This window comes from Amaranthus tricolor, chromosome 3 (genome assembly GCF_026212465.1).
Source record: "Amaranthus tricolor cultivar Red isolate AtriRed21 chromosome 3, ASM2621246v1, whole genome shotgun sequence".
NCBI lineage: Eukaryota > Viridiplantae > Streptophyta > Magnoliopsida > Caryophyllales > Amaranthaceae > Amaranthus > Amaranthus tricolor.
The window spans coordinates 36,014,647-36,034,311 of NC_080049.1; the positions used below are offsets into that span (position 1 = coordinate 36,014,647).

Sequence of the window (19,665 nt, forward strand, 5' to 3'; positions counted from 1 at the left end):
TTAGGAGGGGTAGCGATAAAATGAAAAGGGTGGCGAACTTTAAGAATCGGGAATCAAAAACTCTTACCCGGACATCATTGCATCTGATGTCGTATCATGTCGTCCTAAAAATAGATTGTACCTATACTGCTAGGGCACTCTCATGCCGACTAGGTTTTGATCGCGTCCACCTTCAAGCTTGTTACAAACGGCAAAATGTACCACATTATGTTTGGTTGTTAATAAAGAATGGTAATGAGAATGATCAGTAACATAGATTTTTAAGGAATGTACCATGTCATTATCAAGAGATTTCTCAACCAAAATTACATTAACTTTTCATTATAATTTCCATCATTTTTTGTCGACAGCCAAACGAGCAAACATACATCGAACTTTTGCATGGAATACATCTTATACAGGAGTAATTACATTTCTCAACCTCTTAACACTTTCGGAGTCATGCTCCAAAATTAAAACCTCAAAGGCTCAAAACTTCTTTGCATAAGCTAAAAAAAGATACAACCCACCTAATTCTAATTCTTATACATTCCTTCATATATTCCTTTTTACAGATTGAATTACACTCTATTGACATCAATCAAATGCTATGTTTCTTCCTCACCGAAAATCCTTGCAACTCAAGTGGAAGAAAGTGAGGTCGAGAAGCTAACTACCCAAACCAAAGGCCTTAAAGTCGGGATTTTCATCACTATAGGACCGGACAATCTAGTTCCCGCGAATATTAGAGTACCTCTGATTATTGAGATTGAGAGTTAGTGAATGTCACCATAAACACAGGCGCCATAAATCCTCGAGCAAAACTAAGGTGTATCATCTCGGGCCTGAAAGTTCCATAGCTTCAACCACAAGTGAAGATTCTTCTATGTAATCGGAGTAACGTTGTGGTTCACTAGACCTCGATCTCGGGGTCTCGTTTCTTTGTGAAGCCTCCCATTTGTCGGCCAACCCATCACCTTCCAACATTCGTAGAACTTCTGACATTTTTGGACGATGAGAGGGATTGAATTGAGTACATAATAGCGCTACCTGTGCCATTTCGGCTAATTCCATCCTGTCGTAGTTGTTCTTCAAGTCTTTATCTACTAACTGGTTGAGCTTCCCCTCGTTGTGCAGCTTCTTTACCTGTACATTACGCACACAATTAAGCAATCAAAAAATAATTTAAAGGGAACTTCACGAGTATTGCTCACAAAAATGACATATTTCGTACCCAATCAAGCATGACTCCTTTCTGGTTAGATGCTCGGCCAAAATCCAAGGCCTTCTCTCCAGTGATCAGCTCAAGAAGCAAGATTCCGTACCCAAAGACATCAGTTTTCTCAGAAGACTGGCCTGTGCACAGATATTCCGGAGCAATATGCCCAACAGTGCCACGAACAGCCGTTGTAACATGGGAATCACGGTGATCCAACAGCTTTGCTAGCCCAAAATCACCAACAACAGCCTCAAAGTCTTCATCAAGCAGGATGTTCGCTGCCTTGACATCACGATGGATTATTTTAGGGTCACACTGCTCATGTAGATACAGCAGTCCCCTTGCTGTTCCTAACGCAATCCTCCTTCGTCTTGACCAGTCTAAGACAGGTCTACCATGATTGTGATCTACAACGAGGATATGTATCAGCTTGTACACAATAAGACTCGTATAAGAAAAGAGTTGACTGCACATAAACTTGATGAGATTCCATCCTAAAAGCAATCCTAAAACCAATTGGTATTAGGAGGAGCAGTCGATGTGGGATACATGTGGGTTATTTTTCAACAAGCTTGTTGATGACACATATGAATGTGTATTTAAAAGTTGGTAGTTAAGCGTAAAAATGCGATAGGGAGTAAATTTAAGCACATTAACAAAACAAAGCAAACGCATGAAGTATATCAAGAAGTTAACCTTTTAACCGAGATGCTACGCTACCATTCGACATATAAGGGTAGACAAGAAGCCGTTCATTTTCAGTGGAACAGAACCCACAAAGCCGAAGAAGATTCCGATGAACAGCTAGACTAATAGTTTCAACTTCCGTCTGAAACTGGATTTCCCCGGCAGTAATGTTATAGTCCTTCAATCTTTTCACCGCGACTATTGTTCCATCACTTAGGATGCCCTTGTATACTATGCCGAATCCTCCTCTTCCTAGTATGTTTTTCGTGCTAAAATGACCAGTTGCAGAACGCAACTCTTTGAAACTATATCTCTTCAAATGGCCAAGACAGATCTCAGGATCATATTGTTCTGCTAAACAAGAAATTATCAGCTAAAAGTAGAATCTAACTAAACAACAAAACACTGTAACTACGAAAAAATCAACCAAGATTCCAAAAGTAAGGAAAACCCAATGATTATAATGCGTTTTATGCCTCGAATCAGATGCACATTTTTAAAAACGAGCTACCACGAAAACTATCTCTTTTTCCATACATTATGTTACCAACTTTCGATACGAGTAAGTTGTAGTTCTAATTTCTGGGAAAAAGTACTATACTCGGAGGGAGATCTCTAATTTTTCTATTGAATAATTTGCGAATTATAGCCTTAAACTTTAGCACTTTTGCGAATTACAGCCTTAATGTTTGTTTTTTGCGAATTATAGCCACCCAAGTATCAAAATCTATAGTGTTCAAGCCAAATCACAAAATTTCGACCATTTTGGTGGACGGAATTTATGTTAAGTAGTCGAAATTCTGTTATTCGGCTTAAACACCGTAAACTTTGATACTTTGGTGGCTGTAAAAGTCCAAAAGTTTAAGGTTTTAATTCACAAATTATTTTTTTTTATATTCCAAATGTGCAATATGCTTCATTTTACTCAAAAATTCTCAAGCTCTTGAGAACTATAACCAACACTTTACTAAGAAAAAAACTTCATATAAAACCTCAAAAATCTCTACATTTTTAGCATGAAACAAAAAATGTGCATATTCATTAATAATTCAAGGAGAAGAATTTAAAGAGCTGACGGATGACAAACCATTAACATCAAAGAAAATCTGTCTCCTACGGCCATAACACCACCAAACGCCGAGCATAATGACAGCTAGAGTCAAAAGAGAAGCACTACAGCCAACACCGATTGCTACAGCAGCACGATGATTCTTCCTGCCAGATTTTGATTGAGCTGCAAAAGCACAAAGTGGCCATGATTTGACAATGGTTAAAGCATAAAGGCAAGAACATGAAAGCACCTTAAATTGTCCAAGGCAAAAATTTGTTTAGTTGCACCTTTTGACAATCAATAAAAGGGTATATATTCTTTGAATAGATACCTCTAAGAGTATCTGGCGGAAAGGACAGGGGCTCAGGAGATACCACAGAGCAGTTAGTACTCGAGCTTGTTCCACATATCAAAGGGTTGCCGATAATCCTGAAACAAGCAATATTATAGCGAAATTTCTATTACGAAAGTTATATTATGTGGGCAAGCATGATGCCACACAGACAGCTGATCTATAGAAAGCTTACTTGAAGGTCCGGGTGGATATTTTAGGCAAGGAGCCACTTAAATTGTTGAATGAAAGATCCCTGCAATCGATTCAAACACGCAAAATGATGATCCCAAATTTAAGCGAAGAGTGTGCCATCTCAAACCACATTTGGCAAATTAAATGACAATGAAGTTCAAAGGGTAACTTACACAAGAGTCAGACTTTCAATTTTTGAGAGAGATTCAGGGCAAGGTCCGGTAAGGCTGTTGTTGTTTAGCCGCCTGACTTGTACAAAAGAGGCAAAAGAACATGACAATCAATACAAGAAAATTACTTCAAAATCAAAATGACAAAAGTGGAAAGATTTTAAACAGAGTATATAACACATCTTGGAGCCTCAACTTTAAAAGCGTGGATACAGTCTTCCACTTGAAACGAGGGATGGATGAGATTTGAACCCGTAAATTTGGCTTTTAATACCATGTCATGTGACTCACACCAACTCAACCAAGATCTTAATCCAATGGCTGAGGCCCCAAGATACGTCATATACTCTATTATTTACCTTAAATTTATGAAAAGAGGGATAAATTGCATGATAGCTGCAATGAGAAGGAAACTTACAAGTAATTTAAAATTTTCAAATCTCCTAAAGAGCTGGGTATCGTCCCAGTGAAAGAATTATTTGAAAGATCCAAGGTCTGAAGCATCTCCAACTTTCCAAGCTCAGGAGGAATGGAACCAGATATTGCATTGTTTTGTAGCAACCTACTCAAGGCATTAATGAGTAACATTACCGGTGTGGTTCTAGGCATGTGCAAGGTGTCCAAGGTGCACAAAACACCTTATATTAAGAGGCATCAAATATTAAGTGACATTAATTTACATAAACTTTAATTTATTTCAGCCCGTCTTGTATGAGAGACGGTCCATACAAAAGGCTCATTAGTACAAAAACATTAAAAAAAAGAAAAGATAAATAAATTCTCACTTGTACAAGAAGCAGTTTTTTATAAATAGTTTGGGCTGACTCAATTGAAGTCGTCTCACGGTAAGACAGCCTCAATAGAGAATTAGTGAATTTAGTTTAGTTACTTGTTTTTAGCCCTTAAAAATTCAAAAAAAATGTAAACTAAACAGGCCTAAAAACTATTGTGTATTTTTACTCCGCCATGAATAACACACATAATCGCCTGAATTACATAGCTAAGATGCAAATTTTGGCAAAAACCCCTTAAGAAACTGATACAGAAAATACCAGAGCAACTAAAAATACAGGACACTCAGGAAGTAAAATAAAATACTTACACAGATTCCAATTTAGTGAGGTTCCGAATAGCAGGAGATAACATCCCAGATAAACTTTGACTAGGAAGGCCCCTAAAGAACAAATCAACTTATCAAAATAAGTAGTCAATTAAGAATTATGGCTCTCTACTGAATAGGTAAAATTGAATCAACATACAGGGAAGAAACATAGCCATCTGTAGAGCAAGTAATCATTCTCCAGCTGCAAGGATCTACAGCATTGATGTCCCAATTCTCAAGAACATTATAAGGATCCTTCAGTCCATTTTTTATGGTCATCAAGGCAACAACTGAAAAGATTTTGCAGAAACAAAAAGAATTACATGTTCATATCATAACAAATAAAATTTCATACTGTCAAGAAACCAACTCAACCAAAAGCTTACGCCGATGGCTAAGGCCCCAAGATATGATTTTATACTCTAACACGCCCCCTCACACGAAAGTCCTTTGGGCAAGAAGTGTGGATGAGACACAGACCCTCCTCATACCCGGTGCTGAATATTCCACTTTAAACGAAGTGTGGTTGAGATTCGAACCCGTGACCACTTGTCACAGTGGCTTCTAATACCATATCAAGGGACCAACTCTAAGCTTTTGGTTGAGGCCCTAGCATATGTTATATACTCTAACACCACCAGCAAGAACTACAACTAAACATTCTCAATCAGAGTATATAATGTGTGGCTTCAACCATCCTAGACTTAAGCTTTCGATTGAGTTGATTTCAACGTGGTATCAGAGTGGCTAATGGCCTTAGCCCCGGGTAATGTTATATACTCTATCATTATAGAAAAGAAAATTTGAGAAGTTTGTGATGGAAAAACTGTTATACAGAGACATGAAACCACTTCTACACAGAAAGACAAAGATTTGATTAAATGAAGTGCCAAAAGCCAACTGAAGAGCAGAATTAATATTATTGTGGCCCCTTTAAAAAATTAGGTGGAGAACAAGAAGGGAATTTATTTCTGAACCTCAAATGGAAATTAACAAATTACACACACACATTAATGAGCAAGAATCTGATTGGAGATGAAACATAAATTTCTAGCCAACTGCAATAAAGAAATTCTACAAAATTTCAACTTATAAAAGCAATTAATGAGGAACAAAAATTATAAGAAAGGGACTAAATATAACTAACCTTCATAGTTTACACCAGTAGGTGATAAAGTTGCACAAACAGCCCCCAAAGAAATCAGGAAAAACAATCCTAATGTGATAATCTGCATTCTTTTTCTCTCAATCTTCATGGTAATTCATGCAGTTAATTTACAGCTTCAAATGAGCAAAACCCACTTAAAAATATAACCCAAAAAAAAAAAGATCTCATTTTTCCTCAAAATTTCAATTCATTTTCCTGAAAAACTGGATTTTCGACATATTGCCTTATCCAAAGCCACTTTTGTGTTTTTTTTTCCCTACAAAGTGACCTCAAATTGGGAATCCCAGAAACTCAACTATCATTACAATGACTTTCTCAACCTCCACTCTGTATAAGACCCAAAAAAGTAGGATTTTTCTAATTTACTGGTAAATAAAAATTGCCCAGATGGTTAAAACTCACTATTTCAAGAAATTGTTTGCATAAGAAGCAAAAAAGACAGGATCTTTACAAATATGCTGCTCAATGAGAATTGCCTAGATAGTAAAAACTCACTATTTCAAGCAATTCTTGCAAAAGAAGCAGTGTTTTTGGTCAGAAAGTGATTCAAAATCAGAACCCACTTGAAGAAGGATGAAACAAAACACAACAAAGAGGATGAGCATAAAACTTTTTAGAGAAACAAGAAAAAAAACTCTGAATTTTCTGAGATCTAGAAACCCAATAAATATTTCTTTTAAAAAATTTCTCCTCTCTGAGTACTTTGCTATCCAAAAATATTAGCAATAACTGATCCCCACAAATTCTTTCATGTGAAGGTGTGTTAATTTGGGTTTTAGTTTGCTGCACTCTTTCAATAAGAGTGATTCCATTTCTTCATCATTTTATCTTTTTTTTTTCTCTTTTTATTTATCTCTCAAACCAACCCACACAAAAGCAAGCAAATAGGATCAAAATCAGTGTGGTGTTCCACTGATTCACAGAAGCAACCAAACAAACAGAGTCCCCCAATATACTGCCAAAATGAGGGGGATATTTGCTTATAAAAAAGGGGGGAAATTTGAGTACTGTTTTTCTTTTATTATGATTCTATTTCACCTTCGTGTATAGTTAGTGTAGTAGCTACATTTGTATGGATATGAGAATTAAAAAAGTGATTGACCTATATTGTAGTTGATTGTTTACTTTATAGAGTATAGTATTTTATTATTGTTAATTGAAAAAGAAAAAGAAAAATAGGTTGTTAGGTTATTTTATAGAGTATAATATAGTATTTTATTATAGAGTATAGGGTAGGATAAAAATAGGAGTAGGTAGAACTTTAAATGATTGTTTCATTACTAAAAACGAAAATGTAGCAAGTAATATGAAATCGCCAAAAAATGAAAATGTAGCGGGTATTATGGAATGGAGGAAGTATTTGCTTCCTGTATTTGATCCAATTCACTTATTCAATTTTTAATATCTTTAATTGTACATAATTAAAAATTATAGAAAGTTGATATAAATAATATTTGCATTAAGACGAATCAAACAAAATTTCACTTGACTATGTTTTAACTTATAGATTAATAATAAATACAAATTAAGAGTAAGAGATAAATAGTATAAAAAAAATAAATAAGACATTACTAGTGAACTGGAAGAAGTATTTGACTTCTAATTATTGACCAAAATTTAATAGTTGTATTACTGAAAAGCTAATACTTATAATTAAGATTTTAAGTGACAATTAGTTATTAATTGTTGTTGCTTTACAGTATAACTTTTGTTTATGGCTAGGTTATTTACCATTTATAAATAAAAAATAGTTAAAAGCTAACAAAAAAAAACAAGTTATCTCAAAAAAAAAAAAAAAAAAAGCCATTTATAAATGCACTCTTTATTTTTTGTTACCATTATTCTATCATGTCATCATATCATACAATAATTACTTTTTTGTATAGATTTAAATTTTAGAAAGAAAATTCAAAGATAAATTAAGTATTTATATGATTTTATTAATACAACCCTATATATACCGAAATTAGAATCTAACGTGCTTAATTACAGCACGTGTCATAATCATAGTAAAGTTATATTTACATATATATTCATGATTACAATAATATGCATTATGAGAGTTTTTATCGTGATTAATTCTATTTTTAATTTATAATAAACATATTTCTATTTGTCACGTTTTAGATTGCTATATATTTCATGTTTTAATGCCCCACTTAACTTAGTATATTTCATTTTAAAGAAATAATCCTCACAACTTTTAATGGTTTTCAGTCACATAATTTTTTTCTTTTAACATTATCATTTTATTTTAATAAGTTTATTTAGTAGAATTGTGTCACTACTTTTTTTTAATTTTAATAACTATACTGTTTTTTATAATCGTATACAAACAGATTGGCTCAAGTGGCAAACAAACACCGCAGTGCTATGTGATAGAAAATTCCCAAGCAAGTTAAAAAGAAAATTTTATCGGGCGGCAATCAGATCTGCTCAGCTATATGGGACCGAACGTTGGCCCATAAAGAAGATTTTCAAACATAAGATGGAAATTACGGAAATGCGTATGCTGAGGTAGATGCGTGGGCACACTTTAATGGATCGAATTAGAAACCAAGAGTTTAGGGACAAACTAGGGGTAGCCCCTATATCTGGAAAAATGCGCGAAAATAGTTTGAAGTGGTTTGACCATGTGCAGAGAAAGACTTTCGACGCACCGGTGAGGAGGGTAGAAAGTATTATAGTAAAGGGTAAGAGGAGTCGAAGAAGACCCAGAAGAATTTGGGAAGAGTTGACTTGTATTAGTTAAACCTCTCTGTGGACCTGACTAGAGATAGGAGCAGTTGGAGACACCATATCCATGTCTTAGATTACTGATGTCCTCTTAGTTTAACATTTTTAGTGTTCTTAACCAACTGCTTTTAACGTTTCCTTTCTTTTAGCGCTTTGTTTTTTTTTTTTGTAGTGGTTTTTATTTTTGTAGGCCTTTAAGTTATCTTTCATGTGTAATCACGTCTATTTATCTTTCTCGAGCCGAGGGACTTCTTTGGCCACGCTTTCTTTTACGAATATGAGTTGTCGCTGTCTTTTCCTCCCAAACCCTAACCTTAGTTTTCTATAAGCGAGATACATTAAATAAGATGATGATGACGACGATTTTTTTTATAACTATACATGACAATATGTTAGCAAGAACACTAAAGAATTACTCCTATTAAATTAGAGATTGAAGCGGAGAAAATATATTTTAATTAGAATAATAATTTAAACAATTTATTAATTGTACTAAGTATTTTTGTTAAGGAGAATAATTGGGGTTACATAAAGTTTAGTGGAGAAAAACAATAAAGTAGGGTGATGGGATTGAGGGGATGTATGGGACTTTGAAATTTGAGCAGAAGAATTCAGAGAGAACAATTGGATGTTTTGTGGTAAAAGTGATGGACAAAATTTTTAAAATAATTTACATTGGTTACTCTTATTCTTTTTATAAAAGAAAAAGTTTTTTTGGCAGGTCACGTGCCCGAGTTGTCTATCTGATTTGTGTTGCCTTTGCCCTTTTTGGTGCCAAACTTTTTTGACTCCTTGGTTGCAATTTTTTGAGAGATTATTTTATTTGTTTGATCTAATACATACTCTCTCTGTTTTTTTTTATTTTTCATTTTGACTTTTTCACAAATATTAAAGAAGATAGAATTTTTGAGTTGTAGTTTGTGTTATTTTAATTAAATATTAGTGTAAATTAATGATTGTATTGGAAGTATGAGGTTATAGTGGGTATTATTTTAATTAAATAGTAGTGTAAAGTAATGATTATATTGAAAGTATGAGAGAGAAAATAATTATAAATAAAAGAAAATGGGTACATTAAAAGAAAATGGGGGAGTTTAAGGGGTAAAAGTGGGATAAAAACTTTCTAAAAATAGAAAGTATTCTAGAGTGGAAGAACTTTTGAAACTACCCGTTATAGTAACGTGAAAGATAAAAAAAGAACGGAGGGGGTACTTAATATCATAAAATAAATATTTACAAGTTTAAAATGATTAATTAAAAAGGTTGATCATATAGATTCATTATATGGTGTGTCTATTTTTTATAAGTTTTAATAATTTTTAGAGAAAATTATAATAAACTACCTATTCTATACCCCTCTTTGCAAAAAACTACCTTATCTAAAATTTTTTGCAAAAAACTACTTTATATAATAATAATAATAATAATAATAATAATAATAATAATAATAATAATAATAATAATAATAATAAAAATAATAATAAAAATAAAAATAATAATAATAAAAATAATAATAATAATAATAATAATAATAATAATAATAAAAATAAAAAGTAAAAATAAAAAAAATAAATAATGATAATAAAAATATAAAAATTTTTTTCAAAATTTTTTTATAAATTATTATTATTATTATTTTTATTTTTGTTTTTATTTTTATTATTATTATTATTATTATTATTATTATTATTATTATTATTATTATTATTATTATTATTATTGTTATTATTATTATTATTAATTTTTATATTATTATTATTTTTATTTTTCCAATTTTTTATTATTATTATTATTATTATTATTATTATTATTATTATTATTGTTATTATTATTATTATTAATTTTTATATTATTATTATTTTTATTTTTCCAATTTTTTTTTATTATTATTATTTTTATTTTTATTTTTTTTTATTTTTACTTTTTATTATTATTATTATTATTATTATTATTTTTATTTTTATTATTATTTTTATTATTATTATTATTATTATTATTATTATTATTATTTTTTATTTTTTTATTTTTTAAGGTCACGTGATAGTCAACGGTTAATTTTAACGGTCAAATGCAAAAAACCGTTATAAGGTAGTCTTTTGCAAAGAAATGTATTATATAAGGTAGTTTTTTGCAAAAAATTTTAGATAATGTAGTTTTTTGCAAAGAGGGGTATAGAATAGGTAGTTTATTGTAATTTTCTCTAATTTTTATTGTATCTATAATTCCATGGTTAAGAGGCCCACGACCCCAATGGACTTCATTTATGGGCAAATGGTAGAATCGATCTCTTATCAAAATTAGAGAAAAAGAAAAAGAATTTGGTTCCTAAAATATTTTTTTGACTTTTAATCTGATATAAGTCTTAATTTTATAAAATGTATTTAAAGTTTGTTTTTTGCTTCATAGGAGTCGTTTAATGATTATGTAACACTTATTTTTTTTTTTTTTTAAATTCTCTTACTATGAGTTGATAAATTAGAAAGATTTAAGTGGTAAACACTACTAGTAGAGTTAAAGTTTAACATAACAAATCTAAAACACACACATCATGCATCATGATAATCCTGTTGCTGGTATATTGACTTTGTAATTTTCTGCCAGATCATATAGATAGAAAAAATAAAAAGATTTGGGCTCCCACCCTTAGATTACAAGACACCCATTATGTTATTTACCTTTTTATCTTTTTTAGTTTTACATAAAAAGTCTTTTGGCTAGTCCTTTTTTTTTGGTGAAACTATGCTCTCACAAATTCAAAAGTAGGAAGACAGTTAAGCTTGATTAGTCATTGATTAGAACATCTCAATATGATATAATTACTCTAATAAGAAATTATGTGGAAAAATTAGAGAATTAAGTCTTATTTCAATCGAAGTAAATATCACTTTTCTCAGCTAATTATTTAGAACTTAATTTTCATATAGTCCTTTTATTCTCTCGGTCTACTCTGTTATAATAAAAAAAATTTAAAAATAAAGATTAGATGAACTTTTCATTACTCGTACTATTTCCACGCACTAGTATGAATAAAATTTGGTTGAAATTTGATCAACCTTTTTCATCGAAAATAATTTGATAAATAGCAAAACTTTAGTTAGATCATTTTATCATTTTTACTCTGTTTAATCTGATATTTTAAATTTTGACTTTTTCGCATTATTTTACATTTGAATTTAAAAACAGGCTAAAAAAGAAAGAGAATAATTAATCTTTTAAATCAAACGCCTTTCACAATATTTAAAAAAAAAATTCTTAACCACTTGGAGTATTTCTAATATGTGGTTATATTAATGAGTCAAAAGTTATATTTAAGGCATAGGCATAGGCGCATAGGATATAACTTTATTAGCTTCTTATTATTCTATACGATATGTTCTCTAAATGAAATAGCCACATTATATCCTATCGACACAACCGATCAAAGATAAAGCAATTTATTATCAGATATATTCTCTTTATTATTTTATTGTCCAATTTACACTTGTAAGTAGTATTCGACCACGTCGTGATCATAAAGCATACTTCTATTTGATTTGAATTCACTTTGACATTCCTCCACACTTTTAATAAGTGACATTATATATGACTTCATCAACAAAGATGCCACTTAATTTGACTCCTTTTTCTTCCTTTATTTCTCAATTCTTTATTTATAGCTCCGCACTACTATATCTAAATTTTAATTACATGCACCCACTCCTTGTAACGAGGCACTGTCTCTTAGAGAAACAACTTCAAAACAACAAGAAATTCACATTCTTATTTTCTCTTTAATGTATATTAATTGGGCTATTTAGTTCATATATCTAATACATCTCTCGAAGAGACCGTCTTTCACTACAATTTGTGAATTATACTCCCTCCTATTCAGCTTATGTGTCCTATTTCCTTTTATGGTTTAGTCACCTTAATTGTCCCATTTCTATTTTTGGTATGGATTTTTGACTTTTATGCTCTTAGTTACTTTATCTTATTTTCAATTATACCCTCAATTACCCATACTAATTTTCCTCCCTTACATTAAAAAACTCATAATACTACTCTATTTCCTACCCTAAGGATCCCACTTTTGACTCTCTTTAAAATCCGTGATAAGTCAAATGGGACTCCTAAGGTGAATAGGAGGGAGTATGTTTTTTCTATTATAATATATAATATTATAAAGATATGGACAATTATCAATGTAATTAAAGATATAATGGCTAAATGGAGTATATTAGACTTTTACATATATTATTAATCAGATTTGCATATTGATGATTAATGTATTACTTGAACATGAGCATTGTATATGTTCTTATATATGATGTATATTACATAATTTAATGAATATTTATTTAAAATGATCTGTATGTAACTTGTAAGGACAAAACTTTATCACGTTATTAAGCCAATAATATTGAGTATTTTCTAATTCTATACCGAATTTAATTCCTCATAATTATCTATTAATAAAACAAATTGTATTTAAAAGTAAACCAAATATGTGGTGTAAAGGGCCTTATGGCTTATAGTGTTGTTTCCCTCATTCTTGGGAATCATGCTCCTCATTTTGGCAGTTATTCCCACACGATAACGAACATTTGTTAATTACCATTTACCTACGCCACTATTTCTTGACTTTTGCCTTTCACTTTATTTGATGTTTTTACATCTATGTATGATTAATTACTTCCTCCCTTTCAAATTACTTGGTCCAAATTAATTTTTGCATTATTCATCATTCTATTATAATTTATATATTTTGGTTATTATACGACAAAAAAAACATAGTCATGTGAAATATAGTTTTATTCGTCTCATCACATATTTTTCTTATATCAAATTTTTATAATTTTTAATTATATATAACTTTAAATATAAATAATTGATTCAATTAATGTAAATAGGAAGAATATTTCAGCATGAATGATATCAAACTACAATACTACTTGAAACTCTAAATCCTCAAATTCTGTATGGTACTTTTATGTAAAATATTGGGATGTTATCAAAACAAATAATACTGATCATCACTTAAATTGTTATGAATTTGTTACATTATTTTAATTTTTATCTAGTTTTGCTTGCAATAAATCAAAATTTAAATATAATTACTATTTTGGAGTCAATCTGCTGTTGGGATAACTAATTATTATAAGACTACGTAGTCATATTATATATCTACATTTAAATGCTTAGTCAAATGAATTAAAGAAAATTCATTACAATACAAATACAGATATAGGACAATAAATAAGAAAGTTTCATATAAGAAAATGAAAAGTTACATATAAATTACATTTATTTTTTACTGATTTCCTCCTACGTAAATGAATAATTTAGAAAAGCATATGTTGACATAATGGTTAAAGACTTTTTTAATTGTTATGAATTATAAGAGATGTTTAATTCGCACAACCTACAACAAGATTAATCCTCCTTTCTCACTTGCATTTAGTGGATTATTTGTTTATCTTTACCTAAAAAGTGTCATGATTCACTTTCTTAAACACAAATGTAACAAATTTACCAAGATATAATCCTTCAATTACAAACATATGTATTTGGTCCATACATGCTCCAAACAGATCGACGACCTGATCTTTTACCGATCTTGTAATCGAATGTAACTCTTATATGAATTTAAACTGAAATTAAAATTATGTAAAAATCAATTTGGACAAAAAATTTAATTTTGAACATATTCAAAATAATTGACCTAAATTGACCAAATAATCAGAATAAAAACCTCCACATCTCTTTACTTTTGCACAAATATAAAGAAAGAAACTATAAGTTGAATAGTTGACAAATATTAATTAAAGTCTGAGAAATTTTTTGAAGTAGGCTTAATGAACTGATTTATAAGCAAATTGAACACTTATGATTTCATGAGAACAACTAGTCCATTAAGTTTTTTTTTTAAAGAATAGAATAATTAAGTAAATGAAAAACAATTTTTTTAGTTTTTTTTAAAACTAATGACGGGCCAGCCTATATTAAGCCGTCTCATAATGAGACGGTCTTAAATAAGAATTTGTCAAATGAGAAAATTGATGAAAACCCAAAAATTTTTGCTAAGTTTGGGCTCTCCATATCTTACATGCATGGCCGTTGTATTAGCGCATAATATAAGTTTAGTTCCGGCCTTTTCCTTGTATAACAAATTGGGCTGGCTCAAATATAAACCTGAATACATTGACCTAAAATTAATGTATGTGTGGGAATCAGATTTCACGAGACTTGAATGGACATCTCAACCACAAATTCTTGTATTGAGGCGATCACTCAAGTAATTTTTTTTGAATAAGTGTATATAAAATGCACAAAATCTTAAATGAAATGGTTTTATGATGAGACTATTTTTATTGGACTGACCTATTTCCATTTAGTCTTTTTAAGTGATCAATTACAATTAAAAAGTGATCAATTAGAAAAATACACTAATTATACGAGCCCCTCTTATAAGAAAACATGCTCACAAAAAACGAGCTGAATAAACTCTTAACAATTGGATGATTAAAATAAAAAAACAAATTCCTACTTAAGGCGATTCTTTGTATGACAGTCTTAGATTGAGATTAATAACCCATTCATTGTTCAAAACATCAACTTTTGTAGTTAATATTCATTTTTTTGAATTTGGACTTCTTATATGTACTTCCTCACTAGTCGAGATGGTCACATATAAGGTTACTTAATTGGAAATAGACATATATATATATATATATTGATAATTTTGTATATTCATGAAAAATCATATTTAAATTTTTTATTTCGTATGAAATATTTCAAACGTAGCCAAAAAAACAAACAAAGAAGTATAAAATAAGTTTAGTAAATGACTTTTGCCAAAACCACAAAGTTGCTAAAAGTACCTTTAACATTAGCTTTTGGCCCACATATTCTCTAATGCACAATTAACAACTAATTTTTACTAAATCTCTTCAAAATATATATTTAACAAAAATAATTTTATACAGAACATAAAAATCAATATCATCAACCGCTCAAACAAATTAACTAAATCAACCAACATATATCCAAATAACCTCTAGCTTCCTAGGTTAACATTTCCAAAAGATAAACACAAACATCAATCACACATATATTATTCTATTAGATGTTGACACACCAATAACAAGATCAACAAATGTTTAATTATTTGTACAAATTTGAATTAACTACATACTAATACACGATACATACACAACTTTTACTGAGAGTGAAGTGATAGTCTAGTGGTTAAATATTTTATCTTTTAAATTTGAGATCTCGGTATTAAATTACACATTCAAACATAAGATTTTGCTACAAATTTGAGATTTCTAGAATTCATTGCCTTTTGCAAATTAGCTATTCCTACACTACTGCAGCTCAATGCCATTCTTTCTCCTAATTTGCTTTCATCATTTAACACCAAATTCTTTACACTCCCCCATTTGCATTTTTTTTCATTAATTTCACAAAATATAATCTCAGCTGGATTTGAAGTGTTGTACAAATAAAAGAAATCTTTAGTAGCTAATAATGTAATTGAAGATAAGAAATAACAATCCTCTCCTTTCAATTTCTCCAATAATTCAATTGGAATCTCCCCAATTTCATCAAACTCTATAACTTGGGAGTCAATTTTCCAAATTTTAAGGGTTAATACACTCTCTGGATTGCCCAGTAATCCGACGATAATTAGATCATCGCCAGAAAAACCAATGACTGAAAAATAGGCACTTGGATCTGGCTGTAAATCATACGGCCCCGACCAAGTCTTAGTCTTCGGGGTAAAAATGTGTGTTATACCAGATGCCTTTTCCATTACGTACATCATTTGTTGGTTGGATGCAACTGAAAGCCATGTGGTAGTCGACGAGTTTTTAAAAGTAGTAGGCATGGATTTACATGTGAACCAATGTGATGCTTCCATGTCATACATCTCAACCGTAAGGGAATCATCCCAAAAACCCGTATTGCCGCCTGCTACGATAACATAGGGCCCCACCACGACTATAATAGGATCCACTCGCCATACATTCTTTGGCGGAGGGATATGTTGCCATACAAGATATAAAGAATCCATCGAAAAGAATAACCCTTCGGAAGAAAATTCATAAATGAGGGTAGATCCTAATGACTGAATGGGCGATATCTTTTTTATAGGATACGGTAAATGACATATTTCAACCCATGTATTTGATCGCGGATCAAAGGCATGGGTTGTAATTTTCTTGGCTAGGGAGGTTGTGTGAACCAAAAGCCAAGGCTTAACTTTATTAACATTAGATAAAGAAGATAAAACAGCAAATTTCCATGTTTTGGACACAAAAGATGCACAAACCAAATCAATAAGAGGAGTATGAGCAAATATTTTCTCTAATAGGTCTCCATGGAATAGAGATGCTTGATCTTTTTCTTCCTCCTTTGAGACTCCTATCTCAATGTTTTTCATCTTGTTTGGGTATAGAAGTATAATGTATAGATATAACACAAGTTTGTAAACTTTGGTATATATTGATTAGAGGATACTAGGATGTATTTCTTTAGGTGCACAATGCTTCATTGATCCTTTTCACAATCATTTAATTGGTCCATACTCCTTACCATACCCATAACATACTCAACATCTATGCTTTTATTTGGAAGATGTGAAATATAGACATTGGATTACAGGGACCCATTTGTGGATAAGAGGTGTGAATGGATAAAAGGTACTTTCTCCATTTCTTTTTGATATTTTTTATTTTCATTTCAGGCAGTTTTTATTTGTTGCTAATTTAAAGAATTTTCTATATATATTAATTTTTTTGACAAAATTAGTCTTAGTCATCTCTAATTATAATTTCTTTAATGCTTATTTAACTCATATATTTTCCACTAATTTTATTTTAACTTTTTTATAATGCTTATAGTAATGTAGACTTACCAACCTAAAACTAATAACATAATTTTTTAAAATATTATTTGCTACTAGAAAAACAAAAGCAAATATTATTAATTATCAATATAAAAAAAATATATTAACATGAAAAACGTTTCTAACAGTTTAGAAGTACAAATTAAAAAATGAGAAAAATATAATAATCGACAGACCTGCATATAAGCTAATTAAAATAGACGTGTGAAAATTAATTAGTGGTCCTTGTATTTTGATTCACCTCTTTCACCCAACAAATTAAAATAGATGGGTCAACTACTCGTTTGTCTTGCAATTATTATGATATATATATGAAGAAAGAAATTTGGAACATAATTTTTCATAAATATGAAAAATAAAATATATTATATGAGTTTTTTTAATTTATTTTGATGTATATAAATTTATATACTTTGACTTGTGATACATGGTTTTTATAATTTTTTATATCGTGTATTATTGCATTAATCCTCAGATTCTCTCTTCCATACACAAATTATTTATTTCTCTTAATTATTAGCTTATCAATTTTTTCTTAATCTATAAATACAAATTAATAAAATAATTAAAGAAACAAAGTGATATAAAAGTCAAAGCAACGCGTCCAATGCCCATCAAAGAGAAGTAAAGAATTAAGGGGTAAAAATTTAGAGAAAGTAAATAATATCTTTACTCTTTATTTCACAACTCAAGTATTATTAAGGTCATCCTAGTAATAAATAAATTGTGTAGCAAAATTAAAAGACCGTAAAAATTAAGAAAAAATTATCGTGAATAATACAATCTTTTACTCTTTTTCCTATAATAATACCAATTTTTAATTAATTATAAATAATACCAACTTTGAACATTATTCTCCTCTAGCATCCATACAAGTTACCCAGCCCATTATTGTAGGTAATTAGGCCAAAAATAAAGAAAAATTAAACTATAGAAAAAAGAGAAAAAGATAAATTAAATAAAAACCCTCCCCTAATCCCTCCACACATTGCCACCCTATCCTCTCTATTGTCGGCCACCCCCCATCCATCCCCCACATGCACGGCTTCCCCAACACTTCCCCCACGTGAGCAGCTACCACAACAACCGCACAACAACCGCATTTCCAATATATGTCCACCAAACACCTCCCTCCATTTTCGGTATTTAACGGTGGGTCTAGAATTAAGGGTAGGTTTATGTTTAAGGGTGGGTCTAGAATTAAGGGTAGGTTTATGTTTAAGGGTGGTTCTATGTTTAAGGGTGCGTTTGAAATATAGGGAGATGGTCTGAGTATGGTGGCGCGATGATCGGTGTGGGTCTGGTGGAGGACTGGAGGTTGCTGCTGCTGTAGGGAAGTGGTGTCTCTAGGAAGCTGCTAGGGTGGGGAAAGGGGAAAGGGAAAGAGAAGGGTTTGGTAAAAGGTGTGTGCCGCTTGGTTAAGTGGGGCAAGGTGGGGAGAGAGGGTTGCTGGGGAAAGGGCCGGTGGCTGCCGGGGTAGTGGCTGCTGGGGTGGGGCACTGATAGGGGAAAGGGAGAGTATAATTTTGTTTTTTTTTTTCTTTCATGCCAATTGACCTCTTTAACAGGTAATGAGTAATTTTGGATGTTAAAAGAAAATACAATATTTAATTCGTATTATTTATAGTTAATCTATAGTTGGTATTACATTTTAAAGCGATTAATTAAAGGAATAAGATGATTATATAAACCTGTCTCATGGTGTACGGTTTAATACAAAAAAATGTTGTACTAAAAAATTATTATAAAATTATCCTAGTATATTGAAAAATTTAAACAAAAAGGAGCATTATTTTGAGGAATAAAAATCTAAATAGAGTAGTTGAAGGCAGATAGAAATTACTTCCTTCACCAACTCTCCTTGAATGTAATATGGTCCCAATTAATTCTTTGATCTTTATTCTCATTTCTATCACTATTTTTTATTTATGACAATTGAGACATCACTTGATAACCTCGTGGATCAAAATTTTCTCAAGGGCCCATTTTAAAATGGTAGACTGCAATTTCTATTTTTTAAATTTACTATTAAAAGTGACTTTTTTTTAAAAAATATCATTTTTAATAGTAAATTTAAAGGGAAAAGTAAATGCATATCCATTAGCACATCAAGATATAATTTTTTTTCTCAAAT

At 30.6% G+C, this 19,665-nt stretch overlaps 2 protein-coding genes across 3 annotated transcripts; both read right to left on the minus strand.

Moving 5' to 3' along the window:
- Nucleotides 1-232: 232 nt before the first annotated feature.
- On the minus strand, nucleotides 233-6,866 carry LOC130808173 (protein NSP-INTERACTING KINASE 3). 2 transcript variants are annotated; one of them, XM_057673637.1, is made up of 11 exons: nucleotides 5,882-6,866; nucleotides 4,892-5,024; nucleotides 4,735-4,806; nucleotides 4,051-4,194; nucleotides 3,636-3,707; nucleotides 3,464-3,523; nucleotides 3,268-3,365; nucleotides 2,973-3,119; nucleotides 1,895-2,236; nucleotides 1,214-1,605; nucleotides 233-1,125 (listed from the first exon to the last, which is right to left on the minus strand). In XM_057673637.1, the coding sequence occupies exons 1-11, from the start codon at nucleotides 5,988-5,990 to the stop codon at nucleotides 814-816; spliced, it is 1,881 nt and encodes a 626-aa protein (XP_057529620.1). In that variant the 5' UTR covers nucleotides 5,991-6,866; the 3' UTR covers nucleotides 233-813. The 2 variants fall into 2 exon arrangements, with proteins under 2 accessions (XP_057529620.1, XP_057529619.1); XM_057673636.1 differs by having other exon boundaries at nucleotides 1,895-2,239; nucleotides 5,882-6,847.
- Nucleotides 6,867-15,704: 8,838 nt separating this feature from the next.
- Nucleotides 15,705-17,277, minus strand: LOC130808888 (F-box/kelch-repeat protein At1g23390). The gene has a single exon (XM_057674428.1). It carries the CDS (start codon nucleotides 17,064-17,066, stop codon nucleotides 15,915-15,917), a length of 1,152 nt encoding a protein of 383 aa, XP_057530411.1. The 5' UTR covers nucleotides 17,067-17,277; the 3' UTR covers nucleotides 15,705-15,914.
- Between the last annotated feature and the right edge of the window lie 2,388 nt (nucleotides 17,278-19,665).